The sequence below is a fragment of the Topomyia yanbarensis genome, chromosome 1 (assembly GCF_030247195.1).
Source record: "Topomyia yanbarensis strain Yona2022 chromosome 1, ASM3024719v1, whole genome shotgun sequence".
NCBI lineage: Eukaryota > Metazoa > Arthropoda > Insecta > Diptera > Culicidae > Topomyia > Topomyia yanbarensis.
Window position 1 is genome coordinate 143,488,608 of NC_080670.1, and position 20,436 is coordinate 143,509,043.

General features: G+C 36.8%; 1 protein-coding gene across 1 annotated transcript in view; it reads right to left on the bottom strand.

The window, feature by feature from the left end:
* The window catches only part of LOC131675930 (protein obstructor-E-like), a 51,700-nt gene extending 32,650 nt beyond the window's left edge, over positions 1–19,050 (bottom strand). Inside the window, exon 1 of the mRNA XM_058955059.1 lies at positions 18,817–19,050. Coding sequence (XP_058811042.1) covers positions 18,817–18,862 — 46 coding nt within the window. The 5' untranslated portion in view covers positions 18,863–19,050. The remainder of the gene's footprint in view (positions 1–18,816) is intronic.
* Between the last annotated feature and the right edge of the window lie 1,386 nt (positions 19,051–20,436).

The following is a 20,436-nucleotide window of genomic DNA, read 5'->3' on the forward strand; positions in this document are numbered from 1 at the left end:
TAACAATCTTCACCAGGGGGAACGGTGCTGCGGGTAATGTTGACGCATAATCAGATTTGCTCGAAAAGCAGAGATCGAGGATTCTGTTGTTCTCGTTCACCACGTTATTCATTTGGCACAGAAGATTCAGGCTGTAGCAGTCAAGCAAACTGATAATGCCAGCATGGAAAGATGACAGTTCAGGATCCGCGAACATGAATCCATCAGTTGCGGTGGACCATTTCAATCCGGAGAAGTTAAAATCACCCACGATCAAAATCTCATCAAGAGGGTTTGCCTGAGTGGAGATACGTTCAAGTGACTGAGTATGTGCATCAATCAATGATAGATCGCGTGTCCGGTCAGGTGGAAAATAAACCACACAAAGAAAGAGTTCGTAGCCAGCCAGTTTAATTCTCACCCAGACCTGTTCGACACAGGCCACTAGAATATCCTCGAGCAGTTGACTTTTAAACGACGATGGATCGCGACAAGCACCTCGCCGCCGTCAGTCTTGTGACTGTTGCGTGAGCTACGATCAGTACGGAAGACGTCATAGTTTGTGCCAAATGCTTGCACTGACAGAGTGCTTGCACTTAGCCACATCTCTGTGAGGGCAATTATATCGTAACACTCATCCGAACTTGCTACCAAATAATTATCGATTCATGTGTTCATACCGCCGACGTTCTGATAATATATTTGCAGGTTACAATACCGCGATTGGCTGGAAGCAAGGAGCGGATCAGTGCTCGCATTGAAAAAATCGGTTTCGTACTTGCCGTTTTCATCGATCTGGAAGATCCCTTCACCGCTCCCGCAAACAGAATACCTTCGATGCACTCGGTCCCCAAATATCCTGAGAACGCTGTCCATCATGAAATGCACCTTTTGGCCAAATCGAGGAGTCCAGAGCTTTGTCCCTATATTTCAGATCGACACCGACTTTGAAAGACACAAACGCTAATGTTTTCAAATCAGTGTCCTTTTTTACCAATTTCTTCACAACAGGCTGGCAGTCAGGTAAACACTCGCGAACCAAGGCAGCAATATCATCCTATGAAACCTTCGGTGCAATACGGGATAGGTACACCCAATACTTGTCCGCTGGTTTTGGTACTGTTTCGATGACTCCATTTTCAATGGATGAGCGCGGGTCTTCTCTCCGGCAAATCCTTGGTGACAAGTTCACGAAGGCGCTTTATATTCGGATAAAGTGATCTTGGAACACTTACACTTTTACACCGACGAGTCAGGTTTCGACGGCTCTTTGGCTCCAGTATATTCAATCAAAACCTTACCGCCTCATTCAAACTCAATGGTCCTTTTTCAGCTTACGGCACATAACTCGCTGTTATGCAGTATATCCTCGGGATTATTGATACTTTGCCAACAGATTATTATTTTATTGTTTAGGACAGCCTCAACTCAAGAAAGACTCTCCGTTCGATGAAACCTTGAAAGCACATTGTATATTTTCTGGAAAATTATGAGAGCTTCTGCGTGCTTTGTCTGTAAGATCGTATAAGATTACCTTAGTTTGGGTTCCCTCGTATTGCTCCATGCCAGGTAATGAATATTTTGAAGGAAGACGAAGCTTACAGATTTTCGGTTCAAGAATATTTCCAAAAGGAAATCTGCAGTAGCCTGCGATATTTGGGATCTTACGACAGTTTGACAACTTGACCCTTTTCTGATGGTGGTGTAACATTCGCGCAAGACTGTCCAGCAACACCGATTCCAAGGACTATTTGATGGTTGACTCACCAAGTAAAAGGCATTCTGTGCAATCTCATGTGTAAGCTCTTTTTTTTATTTCAATTATAGAGGTTTTAACCTGAATGACCTTACATTCGCCTCTTCGGATTAGAAAAGTCTCTTAGGAAAAATTGCTAACCCTATGTGCGGGGTCGGGACTCGAACCCAGGTGCGCTGCGTACAAGGCAATTGATTTACCAATACGCTACGCCCACTCCCTGTGTAAGTTCAGATTAGTCCTTTGTTCCTCAGACTTATTGATAAAGGATAAAAAAAAACATTCCAATATTCACTAAACATTCCAATTTTCCATTTCCAGTGTCTATAGGTAGTTCCGGTTCATGTTTTATACGTGACCGCAATTATAAATTCTTATTCATGTAATAAGGACTTTCCTATAAAAAACAATTGCAGCTTTCGGAGTTGCTACAAAACTCATTTGTGGATATATTTTGTTGAATGGAAATACGCGCTAACGTACCTATGTAACATATTTCTGCATGAATTGGCTTACAAAATTGAGTTTTGTATTGATTGCATAGCCGTTGTAGTACAAGAAAGGTATGAAATAAATTTGAAAATACTACGGAAAAAAACGAAACGTAGGTAGCAACAAGTATTTCAAATAAACTTCCTCAGCCGCTTCGCCCACTTTCATGGGCACACCATATATGATATATAACATGCGGTCATAACTGACTGAAAAATCAGCAGATGTTCATCAACAATAAATATATTTGAAGTTCATCTTTTGTTCCATAAACCAAACGAATTATCTTTTTCGGTTTTCCAAATCAATGTAACAATTCCCAAGTAAAAGTCACTAAGTAAAGTCTACATTTTCAACAAATAGCATCCATTGACCGTTTAGAAATGATTTCTCAACAATGTGCTTGTGCAGAGAAACTAGTTTGTCGCTTACAGTCGTTCTATACTAAGTCATTCCACACTAAGTTGGGTCAATGGACTATGGAGTGCCACAAATTTCTGCCCAAAGGCTATCTTTCTGTAAGGTATATAATATATTTTATATTGTGTTGCGAGCTTTCGTAAAAAATATTCAGATTGCATTTTGATATTTTTGTACAGGTACGAAACATTTGCATATTTCCGTACAACCATTGGCCAAACTAAGTGCAAGCTTATTGCATTTCTCACGCGCACGCAACATTAGCGCAACATGTGCTGAATATACATTTAGGCGTTTATTGTCAGCAACATTTTGTTTGAAGATTGTTCTGTATTAGCATATTCCTAGCGATCTGAATACGTAAAATCTCTGAAGAATTATGGAGATTTGATAGCTTCAAATCAATATGAACATAAATCATTCATGATGAATGCAAAGTTTTCCAAAGTTTTTTTTTCTTTTTACACAAATGCATCTTCTCTTCGTTGCAAATTTTTGGATCAAACTGAAAAGTGGGCACATGACTGTTGGTTCATTGAGCATGTTTACTCATTCGGTCAATCACGAAGTGAAACTACGGGCAGTATACCTAAGCTAACCTAAGCAAACTGAAAAGTGGGCACATGGTCTTCGGAAATGAAATGGTCTATATTCGATGAGTTATTTATAGGCATTGTATATCGATACACTGCCTATAATCGCAAGACAGTCCCATGTTTTACGAGATCCCCTATCTACATGGGACTGACTTGCGATTATAGGCAGTGTATCAATATACTTACTAGGACACTTAGAAGACGTTTGGGTGCTAAACGCTTCCTGGTCTGATGGTATCAAGGAAAAATGGTCTCATATTGCCACGAGGCGAAATCGCTATGTGTTTTTAGTACAAATAGGATTGTCAGGAGAAGATTGGAGTTCCACAATGAAAGTGGTGAATCAAAGCTTTGCTTTATCTCCACCACCACCATACCTAATTGTTTTTCCTGCTAGCAATCATGATTTACTTAGAATCGCTACTGGAGTAGTTCATACATTGGCGGATTATTTGGGTTCTGTTATAATATACTATGTAGCAGATGAACCTTGTATAATAAAGCGACTCTACAAAATCGATGAATCTAGCCTGTTCGTTGCATACATATAACACTCGGTTTGTATAACCAGTGGTTTACCTAGGAGCCAGCACTGATAGGGCGCCATCATCACAATATTGATCCCTAAATAACATAACGACATACTTTTTGCAAGCAATTCAATTCATATTTCATAAAATCAGAAGCATGCTGGGGTATTTCTGAATAGTTGAAAAATTGCAATAGGTGAGTATTTTACTGATTTGTTGAATAGAAACATTATAAAATAACGCTAATCAGATCTGATGAATGAAACTATGTTATCGAGAATATTGCATTTATGAAAGAAGACTATTCATGGGTCTCTATATCACTGATAAAAATGTGTTGTACTTGTTGCATTCTTGCTCTTTTTACTCACGACATACTCTACAACATTTAGTATGTTGCGCAACGTGTCAAGTGATGCTGGTTTATTGTATTACTTTTTATGCTCATTTCCCACTCCGGTACTCCCTTAAGGAGGAAAAATTGGGTAAACTTTCGCATTGACCTGCTAAGCCAAGAAAGTTTCGGCTTCGCTGTGTCTCATCGGCTGAACAGAACTTCTAGTCAAACGAGCCATTACTTTTGACCAGTCGTTTGGTTGGAAACAGATAGTGTTTCCGTTTTGGGAGGCACAAATCTCCGATCAGCATGGGGAACGTGCTATTTGAGCCAGACGCTACTGGTAGTGTTGGTTTCTGATGAGACGAAGTCGAAACGCACCCATGACTTACTTTATTAGTTAATTTATGTTTTTCACTACATTTTGTTTATAAATGACCAACAGTAAGGGTAAAAAGTTGAAAAATTGTTGCTGAAAATTACTATTTTTTGGGTGTGTTAAGAATCCACCGTTGAAGAAGTTTGACCTCTAATATGAATGATGTACATCGATAGATATAGTTTGTACAAATTTATTTGGATACGTAACTATAATTTTCTCAAAAAAAAACCTAAAAACCTTTTTGCATATTACCTATTAGTATCCACCAAGATAAAAATGTTTTTTTTTCTATTCAGTTCGTTTATTTGACAGCAGGATCAAACTTGAAATTCGATCGCTCACAACTCTCAGTCTGTCGTTTTGACAGTAAATTTTACCGCGGGTTCTTAGTCATCGCAGCCATAATGCCTCCTTTTAGTATTTTAGCGCAAATATAACAACCTATTCCAAAACCTATTCAGTCTGAACGGGTTATTGTATTCTGGTTTGAATTCGAGCATAAATTAGCTTGCAACACATTTCGGGTGTGTTGTATGCAGAAATCTATGTGTCATCATTAAGACGCTCTCGCTACAAGTATTTATACGCAAGATATTCATTATACGAGAAACGACATAATCCATTGAATTTATGCCTAACGTTCATTGTGCCAATTGTCCATTATGTTTAACTTCCATTATACCTAACGTCCGTATACCTGACGTATTTATACCTAATAAGGTGCATCCATTCCTGTTTGCGTGTTCTCTTTGCCTTTGCTGAATGAATGATATGATACGTATAATAACCTGAAATATTTTTGATGGCATTGTTCAATGCAAACCACATTGATTTTAATAATGTATTTTTCCATTTCGCAAATCCAGTTGGCCTTCAGAAACCTCGTTACCCTCAGGAGATTTTGGTTTTTCATTACAATGCCATCCAGCCACTACAGCTTTTGCGATCAATCCAGTTTTAGTTTCTTTCTAGATTCGTGGCAAAAGACAACTTTCCAAAAGCCGCCTGTTGTCTATTCATATACAGACATTATCCGGCAGGATTTTTGGTGAGTGAGGTCACACAAAGTTGCATGATGAAAACCGTATCACCACTTTGGGCCTACACTTACCGGTGAGGCAGGCCAGTTACCAATACAAGGCCAACTAGTCTGATCGCCGTACCACTTGCTCCAATCAAAATATACGACTTAATGATCTGCATAATTTGATCGATTATATTTTGCTACATATCATTTTTCTACAAGAAAACTACAATATGATGACTACCTTCGTATATTCGGATTCAATAATTATTATGAATTGCTTCTGATAACGAGCTGAGTTGCTGCTGATATTGTATAATACAAAATCGATTATAAACTATACTGTCCGTAACCGCAAGTCAGCCCCATATGTTCAATGGAATTCCCTATCTACATGGGACTGATTTGCGATTGTAAGCAGTATAAGTCAGCCTCATATGAGACGAGCTGGTGATTATAAACACACCTGGGGTTGGTAGTCTCCAACTCGAAACATATGGGACTATCTTGGGCGATACCTATAACGTAACGTTATTACGTAGTGTCTTTATCATGATAAAGCGCCGATAAATATAGATGCAGACCAGAGTGACAAGAAAGACTATCGCCAGTTCACCTTTGAATAGGTTCCTAGTGCCATCGAGAGAGTCTGATTCAAGGTTGCATACGCGAAGTTTCCTTCTATATCAGGAAATACTACTCTGAAGAAAATCTTTTCGATTGGCTGTTTTTGATAAACAACCCTTTCTCTGCCTCGGTTGATGTCTTTCAATGTTAAACACACTTGGATGTCATATCTTTCAGACCATGTCGTTCATGTTTAAACTACCACCCCTTGTAACCTCATTATTCGTCATACTCGGGTGGAGCATTGCAGGCATTCTTTCGAATATATATTGGAAATATATCTTTATTTACATTATCGTACTTTTCTATTTCCTTTTCAATTACTCCAAGCTGTCGGCACTCTACAATTTGTCTTGAAATCAGTGATGCTTGATGCTTTTTTTCTTGAACCGCACATTTCAATATCACTTCTAGAGGTGAGCTCGCCTTTGTTTCAGATATTGGCACCTTCTTTAATTCTTTGAAGAATAAATTTATTTCCATTAAAGCAAGCTTCATTTACGCCTTCTTTTTAAGGCGGACATACAATGCACACTAGACTGCCCAGAAAATAATAATTTTTTGAAAACTCATTCGGCCCAGCCCTGAGTCGATTTCTAGTCATACCAGGAATACTTACTCCAAATTTGAAGTATTTCGGACAAGTCTACAGGATCAATACACCTGAAATTTTTACGAGACAATTTACGTGGAGAAAACCCATCAACTGGCATTTTCACAATTAGGTTGCACGGTATGCATCAGATCACTACAAGTGAAATTAAGAAAGACCTTTTAATTGTTTAAAAATTTGACAATCCGGCTTCTATGTTATGAAATTTTTAACGAAGTGATGTCTGAGTCAGTTTCGCATGGGGCCCGGCAGAGCAAGATTATGTATCAGTGCTCGATTCTTATACATTTTTGTGAAATAATGGTTAGGTTTAGCTCAATAGCGTATTTAGAAGAATTTTAGTACATGATACGGGGAGAGGGTGGCACTTTTATCCCGCTTTATTCTAAATTGTTCTCTAGGATATACCGAGTATAAATGTGGAATATATTATTGGACTGAAACCAATAAGTATTTTGGGTATAAATCATTTAATGAAATTATTTTTCAGAAAATACGCATTTTGGACCTAAAGGTTTTGTGATAATGTTAGTATTGACAGTTCTCAACACTATGGGTAGAGCAGGTTAGACAGAATGCTGTCAGTGTTGACTGATGATTTTTTGAACTTTCGAGCTTTGTAAAATTGAACATTTGTTAACTCGGAAATTATTCGATGTGCGGAATAAAATCAAATAATAAGAGATGCGTTCTCGTATGACATATCTGAAAAAAATGTTGAGATATTGTTTTTTGTTTTTTTTATTCTGCAATTGTTTAAAACAATGCACAATTTTCTTTTAAACATAGATCAAACAGTTTTTGTAAGCATTTAGAATTATATTGGAAACATTGTGGCTTATCAGAAAAAATGGGGTTTAATCGCAATGCAATAATTTATACAGCAGGATTTTGTTTAATTAGGTATCCATCGCATGATTTGTAAAACGAATCATTCTACTTTTTCACCCGATCAAAACAAACATAAAGATGGCACACATGAATTAAGCTCATCAGCTGTTAGAAGAAAAGCTCCGAACAATGCGCTCGTAGGAAATTACCATGCGAAGGCCAATAACTGGTAATGACCAATTTCACATCAAACATTGCATTGCTCCGAGCTGAAGTTTAAGTGCAAATGAAAATAAAACCTCTGCAATCAGTTGAATAACTTAAAATAATTGATTACTTATACCTGAAATCGCATTACAATATATTTTCAAGTTTACTTTTTGGTTCGGTCGCACAGTTTATTCTTTCCTGTGCGCTGGATATATAACGATGGATACGTTTTGTTGTGAATTATTCAAAAATGGATTCTCCTGCTAAAAACGGTACGCTGAAGCAGGGATGTAATGCACCTCAGAGCAAATAATGAGAAGAATAAAAAACGCTCTTTGCACTTTTCTTGCGAACCACCGCTCTTCTCTTTCACAATAAACCTCTTCACTCCGATGTGAGTTGCTCCGTTGCGTGCATTCTACTCCATGGCTGCACACCTCAAAGAGTAGAAATAGAGACGCTCTTTAGTGTGAATCTTTATCCCACGCGCACAGAAGATGAGAAGGCAACAAAAAACATTTTAAAAACGTTCTTCCGATCAAACTTTATCTGAATTGTAGTTTTATTCGTATTCCTACCGCCTGCTTGCCAGTGAGGGGAGGCACAAAAAAGTGGCTCTTCAAGGTGACTTTTTGAACGAAATTGTGCAGCTCTTGCTGCACAGATATTTCTCTTTTTCGTTTTCAAGTTTCTCTTTGTGCGGTCGTTCTGCACATCGCAGTGTTTTTGTGCTGCTCTATTTTTCATCGGGGTATTTCGCTCTTTGTGGCACATTGTGTGAGCAAATAACAAGCCTGCACTGAAGTCTTTTTACGCGGATTTTTTATTTAAACCGGTTTTTTTCGGCGGATTTTTACGTGCACGTATCCCCCGCGTAAAAAAATTAGTACATGTATCAGTGCAATGTTTAACATATTTTTGAAGGAATAACGAGATATGAGGCGGTAATTGTCCGCTCATCAGTTGTTGTTTTGCTAAGCGCCATTGTGCCCTGTTTCGGTTCACTATGAGAATGAGGCGAATTAGTAGATATTTCAAGAAGGTTATTTTATTGTAATAAAAAGTTAGATTTAAACGACAGTTCTGAATATATACTGCCATAATAGGCACATTACCCTAGAAAAGTTTGCGAGTTATCATTAGTTTTTGTATGTATTTGTAAGTTTTGTAAACTTTTAAAGTTGAAAAAAATGTGCCTTGAAAAAATATCATATTCAACAAAACAAAGACAGTTTATTAGTATTGTTGAAAGACAAAATCGAAGTAATTAAAAATTGGGTTGCACCCATAGGTATATTCTCAGCGATTATTTCTTTTTCAGCACCAGAAAACTTACCGGTAAATTTATAGCTTGACACTAATTATGTGTTTACCATAAATTACCCTTCCTGCACTTTCATTTCAAGCCAATCAATTCATTTTTAGTTACAGTCTGATGCACATGGAGGAACATCAGTCAGTTCGATCAAGAAAAAGTGTTTCATGGTTAACTCAAGAGACCGGCACGATGGTTTACTTTTTTATGGAACCTAATCGGATGACAATTAATTCCACGGTTTTTTTCTCCTTCAAATTTTTGTAGAACTTTGCGTGAATCGAATTGATCAAAACTTTTGTATATTATAGTGAATCATCTAAATAACATTCTACGTTTTGTATAACGTCTCTGGAAAAAACATGATTCGCGGTGTTACCTGCCATTCAAAAACTATCTAACCGATTTCTTTCAAACTTTGCATATAGATTCTATGTAAAAATTACCTAACCCCTACGTTGAGTATTCAAGATAAATTTTCAATAAAGGGGTTTTTTACTGTTTTTAAATAAAAAATTCTATTTTTCACGAAATTTTTTGCCTTTTTATGAGTATAATCCCCTTCAATTGAAAAATTATTTCAAAAACTCGTAGGGGTTAGGTATTTTTAACATAGAATGTGTATGCAAAGTTTGAAATAAATCGGTTAAGTAGTTTTTGAATGGCAGGTAACACCGCAAATCATATTTTTTCCAGAGACGTTCTACAAAAAGCTTCGTCACCGAGTCGTTTACCGATATTTTTGCATAGAAAAATTTCAGAATGTTATTTAAATGATTCACTATAATATACAATAGTTTTGATCAATTCGCAATTTCGCAAGAAAAAAATCTTTTTTCACGCTGAAACCCTTACGAGCCATTTCTTCGTCGAAGGCAAAAACATCCCACTGATAATATCAGAAGGGACGTCTCGATCAGCATTGTCAATCATGGCAAACGGTGCCAAATCCTGGGAGAAGATGCTCGAAAAGTGCCGTGCATTTTTGTTCTTCGCTTTAGAAGTCAGGAACTCTCCGATCATTTTGCCGTCCGTTGTGCCCAAGTTACTAAGTTATGCCAAAACCACTTTGTTCTCCACTATTTTTACCGGAGATGTGTACCTTGTACATTCGAACGTAGACTGCATTTCAAGAAGACTGGCAAACAAAATAATATCACAAAACCCTTAACCGGTATGTGTCCAACAAAAAAAAAACACGTTAGGCCAACGAGGGTACCCGGGTACCCAAGGTTGTATAATTTTCATTCGCCTGAATGCGAATTAAACTCATCTGCCGAATGGCTTTCCGTGCTAGATTTATCGAAAGGCAATACTTGAAAGAACCATCGAACAGATTAAAAACGAGAGCCGAAATCAAGCTCGAGAGAGTGAGAGCGACGGGACACAGAGAATAAACTAACTCACAGCATAGGTTCATTCATATGCCATTCTCCTCAGACCATTTTCGTGTAGGCTGTGAGTCCACACTCGCACGAATTTTCGGAGCCAAGAATCATGAGAATGAAATTCGCAATAATTGAATGTATCGCTTTCGCGTGAATGCCATTCGTGAACGCCATTTCGATGCCGGTGCTGTTGCTGTTCTTGTGCGCGTTGGTTATAAGTATCTACGTAATTGATTCTCTTGGAAAACGAACATCGGAATACTGCTAGCGGTTGGTGGCTATAAAGTGTTCTGCCTCGCTTCCCTGATTAGGAAGGAACTAATTTTAATGGGCTGCTGCCGTCTCCGGGAATCAAAACATTGCGTGAAAAATTACCTAATATGCTAAATGAAAGCGCGCACGTCTGTCGTGAAATTGAGCGCAGTGTATTCCAATAACATAAATCATGAATTAATTTGGCGGAAAAAACATCGCATGTAAATCAATGGTTTGTAAATTAAGGGGTTACATCACCATAAAGCGCGAAAAAAGAGGTAGGGTGATGAGCCTATTTGTGCCATGTTTCTATTATCACCCATTTGAAGCCGTTGGGTAGAGCAGTGTCTGCCATCTTTGTTCAACGCATTGAGTCAAATGGTAGCGCAACAATAGGGGCACTCGATTCGAGTTTTCATTGTGCTCAAACACGAGAATTTTACTGTTTTCAACGCATTTGTGTTATTATATTGGTTCTTAACAACAAAGCAAAGCGGTTGATGTCAATGTTTACGCATTCCATTGATTGTAAGGCAAGAGATTACCAATATGCAATAAATAGATGAATTGAGATCTTGTTAAATGAAATTTATAACATAACAAATTTAATCGAGTAATTTTACCACAAGATGGAGAAATCAATTTCGAAAATACAGTATGATTCCGTTTTTGGCACGTTCCGTTTTTGGCATGCTCCCTTTTTGGTACACTCCGATTTTGGCAACAATTGGGTTCAGTTGTTGGCAACAGTCTTGTTGTACTTAATAAGTCTTTTAAATATTTACAATGGGTATTTTTTGTATCAATTGATATCACATTTGACTTTATTTCCAAAGATTGGAGTCATATTAACCCTTAAAGGCGCAAATCAATTTTTAATAAAATTTTGTGAAAATTGTCTCATAGCTTCAATACATTACTGTGATAATTTTGAGATGGTTTTCGCAATGTTGTTTTAAAACAGCGTTATGCATTTAAGGGTTAACTAAATTTTACACTATACGTGTTGTATTTAATGATTACAATAAGTTTATAAATGAATTATTTAGTGTCTGACGGAATCAATTTTAATAATAAGACCCAGAGTCTTTGCAATTTGAGAGTCTAGAACAGAGGAATGCGCATGCATGCATAATAAGACTAGTTCTGGAGAAAATTTTCAATAGACCCTTAGTAACATTGCGAGCCTCTTTCTCTTTCGATTATTACGACTTCGCTACAAAACTTGGCACTTAATTTTCATTACATATCGAAAGCTGACCATAGTCATATTTAGGAATACAAAACTAATAGCACCCAAATAGTTTGTTTTAGCTTTATGCAGGGGCGGCGAAACACTTCACGCCCGAATGGGTAGAAAGCATAGGGTGAGGGGTCCATTAGTATGGATTTTTTCCCTTTTCGCATTGCATACGCTGACATTACATTCACAATAAATCACGTTCGTTTGAGCAAATGGAATTGTGGTACATCGATGTTTTCAAATGTGTGTAGTGCGAGATACATGCGTTGCACATCTAAATTTTTTGAAATGGTTCAAAATTTCGAGTGGGTAATTACCCACTCGGTTATTTTCGAGTGGGTAGTACTACCCATACTACCCACACTTTCAGCCGGCCCTGGCTTTATGTCTTTGGCAAATTTGTTAGTTTTTTTGGTAATTTTTTTAAATGAATGGAATTAGGGTGGTCCTTGTGGTTAGGGTGTTCAAAGCATCGACTGTTTAGATGTGTGAAGTTTACCTGCGCAATGCCTTACAACATAATAACACAATTAAATGGGAACAAGTTTGCTGAATAAACAGGGCGATGTATAATAGTTAATTTGTTATAATTTTTTAAAAAGATTTGTTTACCTCTCAAATGCATTGTTCTAGAGATTTTTGGAACTTTCATTGGCGCATATTTTTACCGTAGCCATGATGTTTCAATCCATTTTGTTTGAACAGTTGCAAGTGATTTTTACAACAAAAATGTTTTGTTTTTCAAACCTACATATCTTCAAGCATTTCAATTCGATTTTCAATCTAACACTTGCATTTGAAAGATCATCGATTGTTTTATTATGAAGAATCAATAAATGTAATTATTTTTTAAAAGAACTGTGTTTTTTAAACAAAGTTGTTCATTAATTTTCAGAAAGAAGAGATAACAGCCCGAGGAGCGAAATCAACACTACCATGCAGTGAATCGTTTGAGTTTTGACGTCTAGTGGACCGAATAAAAGCGATTGGGATTAAATGATATGTTACACCTCCGTAACAAGCGGCATTGCGCCCGAGAAGTGCGCGAAGATTGTGAGAATTTTACTTTTTTATTTTGGTTATAGAGATTTTAACCTTAGGACCATTTGCCTCTTTTTGGGTTAGAGAAATGTTTTTTTTGAAGAATCTCAAGGCATTTACATTCGATTTACTGATTGAGCTATGCCCGTTATCGCGAGAATTCTACTGGATGACGGCTGAATTTGATTAAACATGAATAAAATTGAATTTGCTAATTTTTTCTTTCATCTCATTCCATTTCACATTTTTTAGAAGTCGTAAATTGAAAATCCACACTTTTCACAACATTTTAGAAGTCGTAAATTGAAAATCCACACTTTAAAAATAAGGATCTATTTTTGGCACGGTTCCGGTTTTGGTAACTGAATAAAATAAAATTGTTGCCAAAAAGAAATCCTACTGCATTGTGAAAATTTCAAAACGATAAAAAATCATTTGCTCTAGTTACATTTCGATCAGCTAAAAAATGGTTTCGAGAAAAACGCGGTTTACGTTTTCAATACACTCGAAGTGTACATAAGAGACGTTACGGCGGAATTGAATATTTGAAGATTTATATATTGCTTTAGTCTTCTATTTATTGGGATATCATTAGATACGAAATTTGCAAAAAGCACAATTTAGGCAATCATCATGGTGTAATAAACAACAAAAAATAGATTGGATCCATATTAAATTTTCTCAAAATATGCAAATTATATATACTTTCCATCAACAATGTCTATTTAAGAAAAGCGTCTCGTATGGAGCATAAAGTAGCTAAAGTGACAACAATTGGGTAATCTGAATTTTATTTCTTATAAAAACTTGATTCGTCGAAGTCGATCTGTAAAAAAATCTATATATATAGTGTTGTGGAGAATAAACTTCTAAAGGGGAGGTTATTTTTTCTTTTGGATGTAAATTAGGTAAGTTTGAAATTGTTTGTGGAATAATTAAAAGACGTAAGAACTTTCGGCGATTTCCGTCTGAGAATCCGCGCGAAGCGTGGTCCGAAAACTACGAGCCTGAAGTAAACTGAAAACAAAGATCATTACAATTTATTAACCTTACAACGGTTTCGTGACGATTTTTATACGTAAACGGTTTTGTGGGGTACATTCATACCCCAGCACTAAAATTCATCCGCTAAAGCAAAAAATACGATAATGATCCAAGCACATTTTATAGTTACTTTGCTGTAGTAGCTTTATTTTATTAAATAACAAATTCTATTGTTCAGCAATGTTGAAGCTTACACTATTTTATACAAGTTTCTCGCTTACTATGTATCGATATTTTGCTTACAGAAAAAGATATAATCAGTTTTCCGAATTATGTACGCATGACAAAACACTAACGTAAACGGTTTTGTGGGGTACATTTCTACCCCAGACAAATTTTAAACGGGCACTGTTAAGTTGATCAAGTAAAACGAATAGGTATCGCCTGCTATAATGGAAGTTTAATAATAAAAATGATTTATGACAAAGATTGCTTGCAGTTAAAATAAACCGTAACAGAATTACAGGGATTGCGAATAGCCCTGGGGTTCAAATGTACCCCACAAAACCGTTCTAGGGTTAAAAGTCCATAATTTCTTAAATTAATTTCGGATCTCTAAGAAATGAAAAATATACTCAAGTAAGGATTTACTCGAAATCAGCTCGGTTCGTCTGCTAAAGCCCATAAAACTACCAACTATCAATCGGGTCTTCAATGTATTCCACAAAAAACAATTTTGTTTTTAATTTTTTGATTATAGAGGTTTTAACCTTAGAGTCATTCGCCTCTTTTCGAGTTAGAGAAATCTCTTTTGGAAAAATCTCTAACCCTATGTGCGGGGTGAGCTGCGTACAAGGTAATCGATTAACCAAGTACCCGTTCTCACAAAAAAGAATGAAAAACAATTTTTTTTTATTTTCATCCAAAAGATAAAGAACAGCCAATTCAGTCTGCAAATTATTACAGACAAAATCTTTTACACGTACAGCCATAAAATAAATATTATAAAATTAATACCTCATTTAAATTCAGAAAATGTCTGTGATTACACGTATATGTACATTACTTAACATATATCGTTGTTGCAGACAGCTAAATCGATTATTACAATCTTTCTCTCGTTTAAAGACTAATCAGTTATAATGCATGTTTAACATATCGATACGAAAGAAAAGTTCCAGTGGTCAGAAACAATCTGATAAAAAGTTTGATGGTCTGATACATTTTGCATAAGCGGTCCAGGGTTGGGGTAATTCAAACTTCTGATGTACTTTTGCGGTGAACTGTTTATACACAATAAAAGTAAGAGATCGAACCGTATCAGCTAAAATATGTGTAATTGATCAGGCTTTCTAGCAAAAAATAAGTCCAGCAAGTCGGTGAACACATTTCAGATCAATAGCTCATAAACCGTTACAAGGTCGGATCAAAAAAAAAAATCGAAACTTCAATTTTGAAATGTTCTTTGAACAATAACCTCATTTAATTAAAATCATTTTTGGTGGTCTAATATAAAATGAATTAAAATAGAAACTATTTTAAAATTTCTCAACAAGTTGAAAAATTTCGGGAGGGGTCCGGACCCCCAGTACCCTTCCCCTGGATTCGCCATTGAACGCTTACTAGGTCCGAATCAACCCAGGTCCCCTAGGCCTTTCTCAAGGACCGACTGGATACTATATTGCTCTTATATGTAAATCTTTTTTTTCGATAAGTTTGCTACATTTACAACTCAACTTGTTACGAAAACAGCATTGCAATAAAATTCTGTTATTTCATTTTGATCGGATATGTGTAGGAAAACTTGTAAATGTTAAACTTAATGTAATATAGTGAACTGTTATTATATATGACCTATTTGATGGAAGCACTAACAAAATAGCTTACAATGATAGAATACATATAAAAATACATTAAGTGAAAATCATTAAAATGTCAGTTTAAATACAATTTATAATATTTCAAATTATACGGTTCATCAAAATCAATTCATTCTAAAATATGGTTCTTCTACCTTGTAGAACCCGTATTGCAACGTAGAATTTATATGTTAGTGTTGAAAAAAGTTGCATACAATAATTACCTATAATTTGCTTGCGAAAATTAAAAATAACCCCATCGTTATTTTGTTCTACAAAAAATTCTTACTGATGATGGCGGTAATGTATATTTTTTTGACATTCAATTTCTGTTTCCGACTCTGCACTTGCTAGGATAGTTTGCATTGGACCTGTAGACTCAATTTCCGAATAACTCTGTCTTACGCAATAGAAAAAAGTTTTGATGAACAGTTTAAAAACACTATAGCACAGTGACTATAGTATCGTTTAGTCATAAGTTTGCAGAGAATACAAAATCTTTCCTTATAGTGTTATAGACCGAAAAATGGCGACAATTTCATTCCTATCACCCATATCCTTTTTGACTCTTCATGCAATGGCTCATGATTATGGTTAGTGGGTAATGCTATATCAATTTATAATGAGAGGACAGCCCAGTGCTATGGGCGGTGGACCTGCTGCAATGGTTGGTAGTAATACACACACATCATTGGAAGCGCGATAATTTCTTTGCAAATCACTGGGCATCTGCACACGTTCGAACGATATGCATCTGGTAGCATTTTTATCTACTGACTCTTTATCTGGCAGCCAAACACAACACACATTCTTTCAAAAAAAAATTCTCACGAGTGGCGAAAATCACATTCACATGAAAATGCTACCTCCAGATTCAGTGAGCGTGGCATTCGGAAGAATTTGCTTCATCCATCGAACGAAATGCTGTGTGAGCAATTCTAAGCTAGATTGTGCCAGCCTCTACTCAACTACGCTACTCATCAGGCATTGTATTCATCGCATGAACAGAGAGAGGGGGATGAACAAACTATTATGAGATTCGACGTGTGCATCATCACAGCACAAAGCGAAACGGGAAAAAATCGACGTTCACTCAGCAACCAACAAGCTTGCGGGTACCCTCAAATTGAAGTGCTCATAACTATATTTGGACACTTTTAGATGTTTTGGATTCAGGAATTCGCCCACTTTTTGATTCTGTAAAATTGAACCGGATGAATAGATCTGGTTCTTGATAATCCGGATTTTTCGGAGTAATGTTCCAGTACTAGGATATGATTTGAATATTTTAATAATGCCCTAGCAATATGAGTATCAAAACTCTTCAAATTGTCTCGGACGGCTGTTATTTATTGTTACGAGACCCTATGACAATTTGAAAAATGAAATTGGAATAGAATGGCCACTCACTGTCACACGGGAACATAGTCTGGAATGTCCGTTCCGGGGTCAAATCACCAAATGGTTCCAAAACCACGAGATACAGCCTACTGATACAATTCCAAGAATTTTGATACCCCTATTAATATTCCATTGAAATTCACAAATAGTATCCCAGCACTGGAACATGCTTCCGCAAATACGGAACCGAATGAAGTAACTCGATTCATTTTTACCAAATCTAAATGTGGATGAGTTTCTGAATCCAAAACACCCAAAAGTATCAACATCGGTTGGAAATTATCTTAGTTATTGGCATTTCAATTTTGTGAGTACCCACGTCGGCCTGTTACGTAGTCAAAAAAATCAGGAGCCCCTCCTCACTCCCCCTGACTATATCAACAAAGTTATTAGCGTAGTTCTAAGATGTCACAATGTTTCAAATTTGCAGCTATGGATAAAACATGGGAATTTCATTATCTGAAACCTAAAAAGGTACCCGGGTACCGCATCGGACACATAATGGTTAAATCCAACTCATGTAATTTTTATAGAAAATGAATAAAATAAGACCTGATGCACTACCATGCGGGACATCAACCCCAGAGAGCTAGTTACAAAATCGGTAAAGTTGTCCCAGTTATAGCACTGAAACTTCGCTTAGTAAGCGATATGAAAACTTCATTTGAAATAAAAAAATTCAAGTAAATATTTTAAATGTGCTGATGATGATGAACAAAATTATTAATTATTGCTCAAGTACAAAGGTATTACTATTACTTTTCGCTGTGTAGCTATGCATCAAACTTCTTATGTCTTATGAAAACATACATATTCCTGGCATGTTAGTGCATCCATATTCCGTAAGTCTTCTTTAAATATAATAAAAGCTTATAAGTACCTAGCATGAAATAATGTCATGACTAATGGTGAAATTCAACAATTAGGTGCAAACGAGCGACTCAAACAAACATCCATTACCAAATAACCGTTGATTTGCGCTAATTTGGTTTAGCATGGAAAACACGACATGGTACACTTATCGAACGAACTCGTGTATTGATACGTAAACTTTAATTACGTAATTTTTAAAATTTTGAGCAGTCCCGTATTGCCGGGCTACTGAGTTCGCCTCAGCCGGTTCAAAATATGTTTGCCACTGGCATAAGCCGACTACGTCTGAGCTCTGATGTAATAACGTAAGCTCACAGACATACGTTAACCTAAGAAGAAAAAGCAGCCCACGTGAACGAAAGTAAAAGCGATTTCAGCGCAGACTGACTTTTCCGTTTGCGTAGACTAGACCAGCGCAAAATTTGCTCCACCACTTCACCTATGAAGAAGCGTTAAATATTTGAAAAAAGTGGAAATCATCAGTTTTTATTTCTTAATTCAGTTTATTCGCTTTACACCCGGCAAATATACTGCCGCGTTACGCAATATTTTTCATCAAAACGACGGTTTAACAGTACATACGATTTTAGTTCAAAGAACTAGCAATTAATTACTGATTGGCACATAGAAAATCGCGATGGTTTAAAAGGACATACTCACAAGCACTTGCAGTCAGTAACAAACAAGCTGCTAATATTCTATTCATTTTGAACAATATCGCAGGTATTCTAAAAACTAACACAAATCAAAAGTATTCTGTATTTCCACTGTGGCACTGTGGGGCACTTGAATGCCGGTTATTTCTCTCTAGTCCTGGTTCGCGATTTCGTTGGGCGTTGCTCGTGACACACCACCAAACACTTCAAAAGACCTCAATGAACTAGCGAGCTCAGTGATAATACTCTTACTTTTGACGAATCCCTCTACCACTATGGAACAGAGAGCGCAGGGTGTCTGGGCGTCGCGCCTTTTGCCAGTTGTTGCTGCTGTTGCTGCTGGATATGTGGTTTGTTGGAGCATAACCGTATCTTGATATGCCAATCGAGGTGAAGCTGGTGTCGGCCATTAGCCAGTGTATGCTACCACGTCGGATGCCGCCGACGCGACTCTTGATTGTACATTTTCATATAGTACATATGTGACGTGTTCTGCATGTATAGTTTCCATGTAACCATGCACCTGAAAATGTAAATGAGACTAAAAGCCTTTGATGATTGAGTACAATGGCATCGAAAACTCTAACAGTGAACGTACATCACACGAAGTTCGATTCGTCGATTCATGGGACAATACACCATTTACCTGTATGTATTTTACAATCCGCACTGTTTTTCTTATTCTTATCCGAACCGGTTGCTTTTTGCCTTTCCCATATAAGAAAGGTGAGGCGCTTGAAAGCACGACTGTTTAAGAGATGCCGGAAGCTATACGTTACAGGTACTATTCCACTCAGTTTGATGAGATCGGAAATGCATGCGCGAATTAGTGATTGGATGTGAGTATTAATCTAAATACCCGCTTTTACAGGGTAAAAAGCGCAAAAAAAAAGATTTCTCTGGCGACTCAATAGATTTCGTTGGCTATTGACATGGTCCGTCCCTTACATTTAAGGGCCGATTTCATATTCTTCACCCACGTGACTTTTAATCCAGGTTGAACGCACCGTTAAACCTGGTTTAAAAGCAAAAAAATCGGCCAAAAGATTTTATTATACGTTAACACAACTTTTTCATCGTTTTTGCATTCATAATCATATTCACAGTCTTTTTGAAAAGACATCACAAGCCACACGCTCCTGATTATCGGGTTTTTCATAAAAAGGGTGTACGGAATCAAATTGTATAATTTTCAAATTACTGTATTTTTTCTATTATGTATTTTCTATTGAAATTTTGAGTGAAATTAGTTCAGTGTGGATTGTTTACATTGTGTGATTTTCACTAGAAATTGCGCAAACCGTTGCGAAAATAGAGTCGAAAGAACATAAGCGGCCTAAAAATGCGCTCGCACCTAGAAAATCCGTATCTCTCGCCGTGGCATTAGCAAGAAACTGCGAATGGTCTAATCTATGATGATACGTGTTTTACAACTGTACGATGAAGCCATCGATAGGAAGGAAAACAAAGTGTCCAAATGGGATCTGCGTATAATATGAGGGATCACAAGCAGGTAAACGAATCTTTCATGAGAAATCCCAATAGTTTATTGAGTGACGTGGCGAAAAACTGCATTTAAGCAAAACTTTAGTGCAAGATGCGAAAATAGTAAAATAACACACGT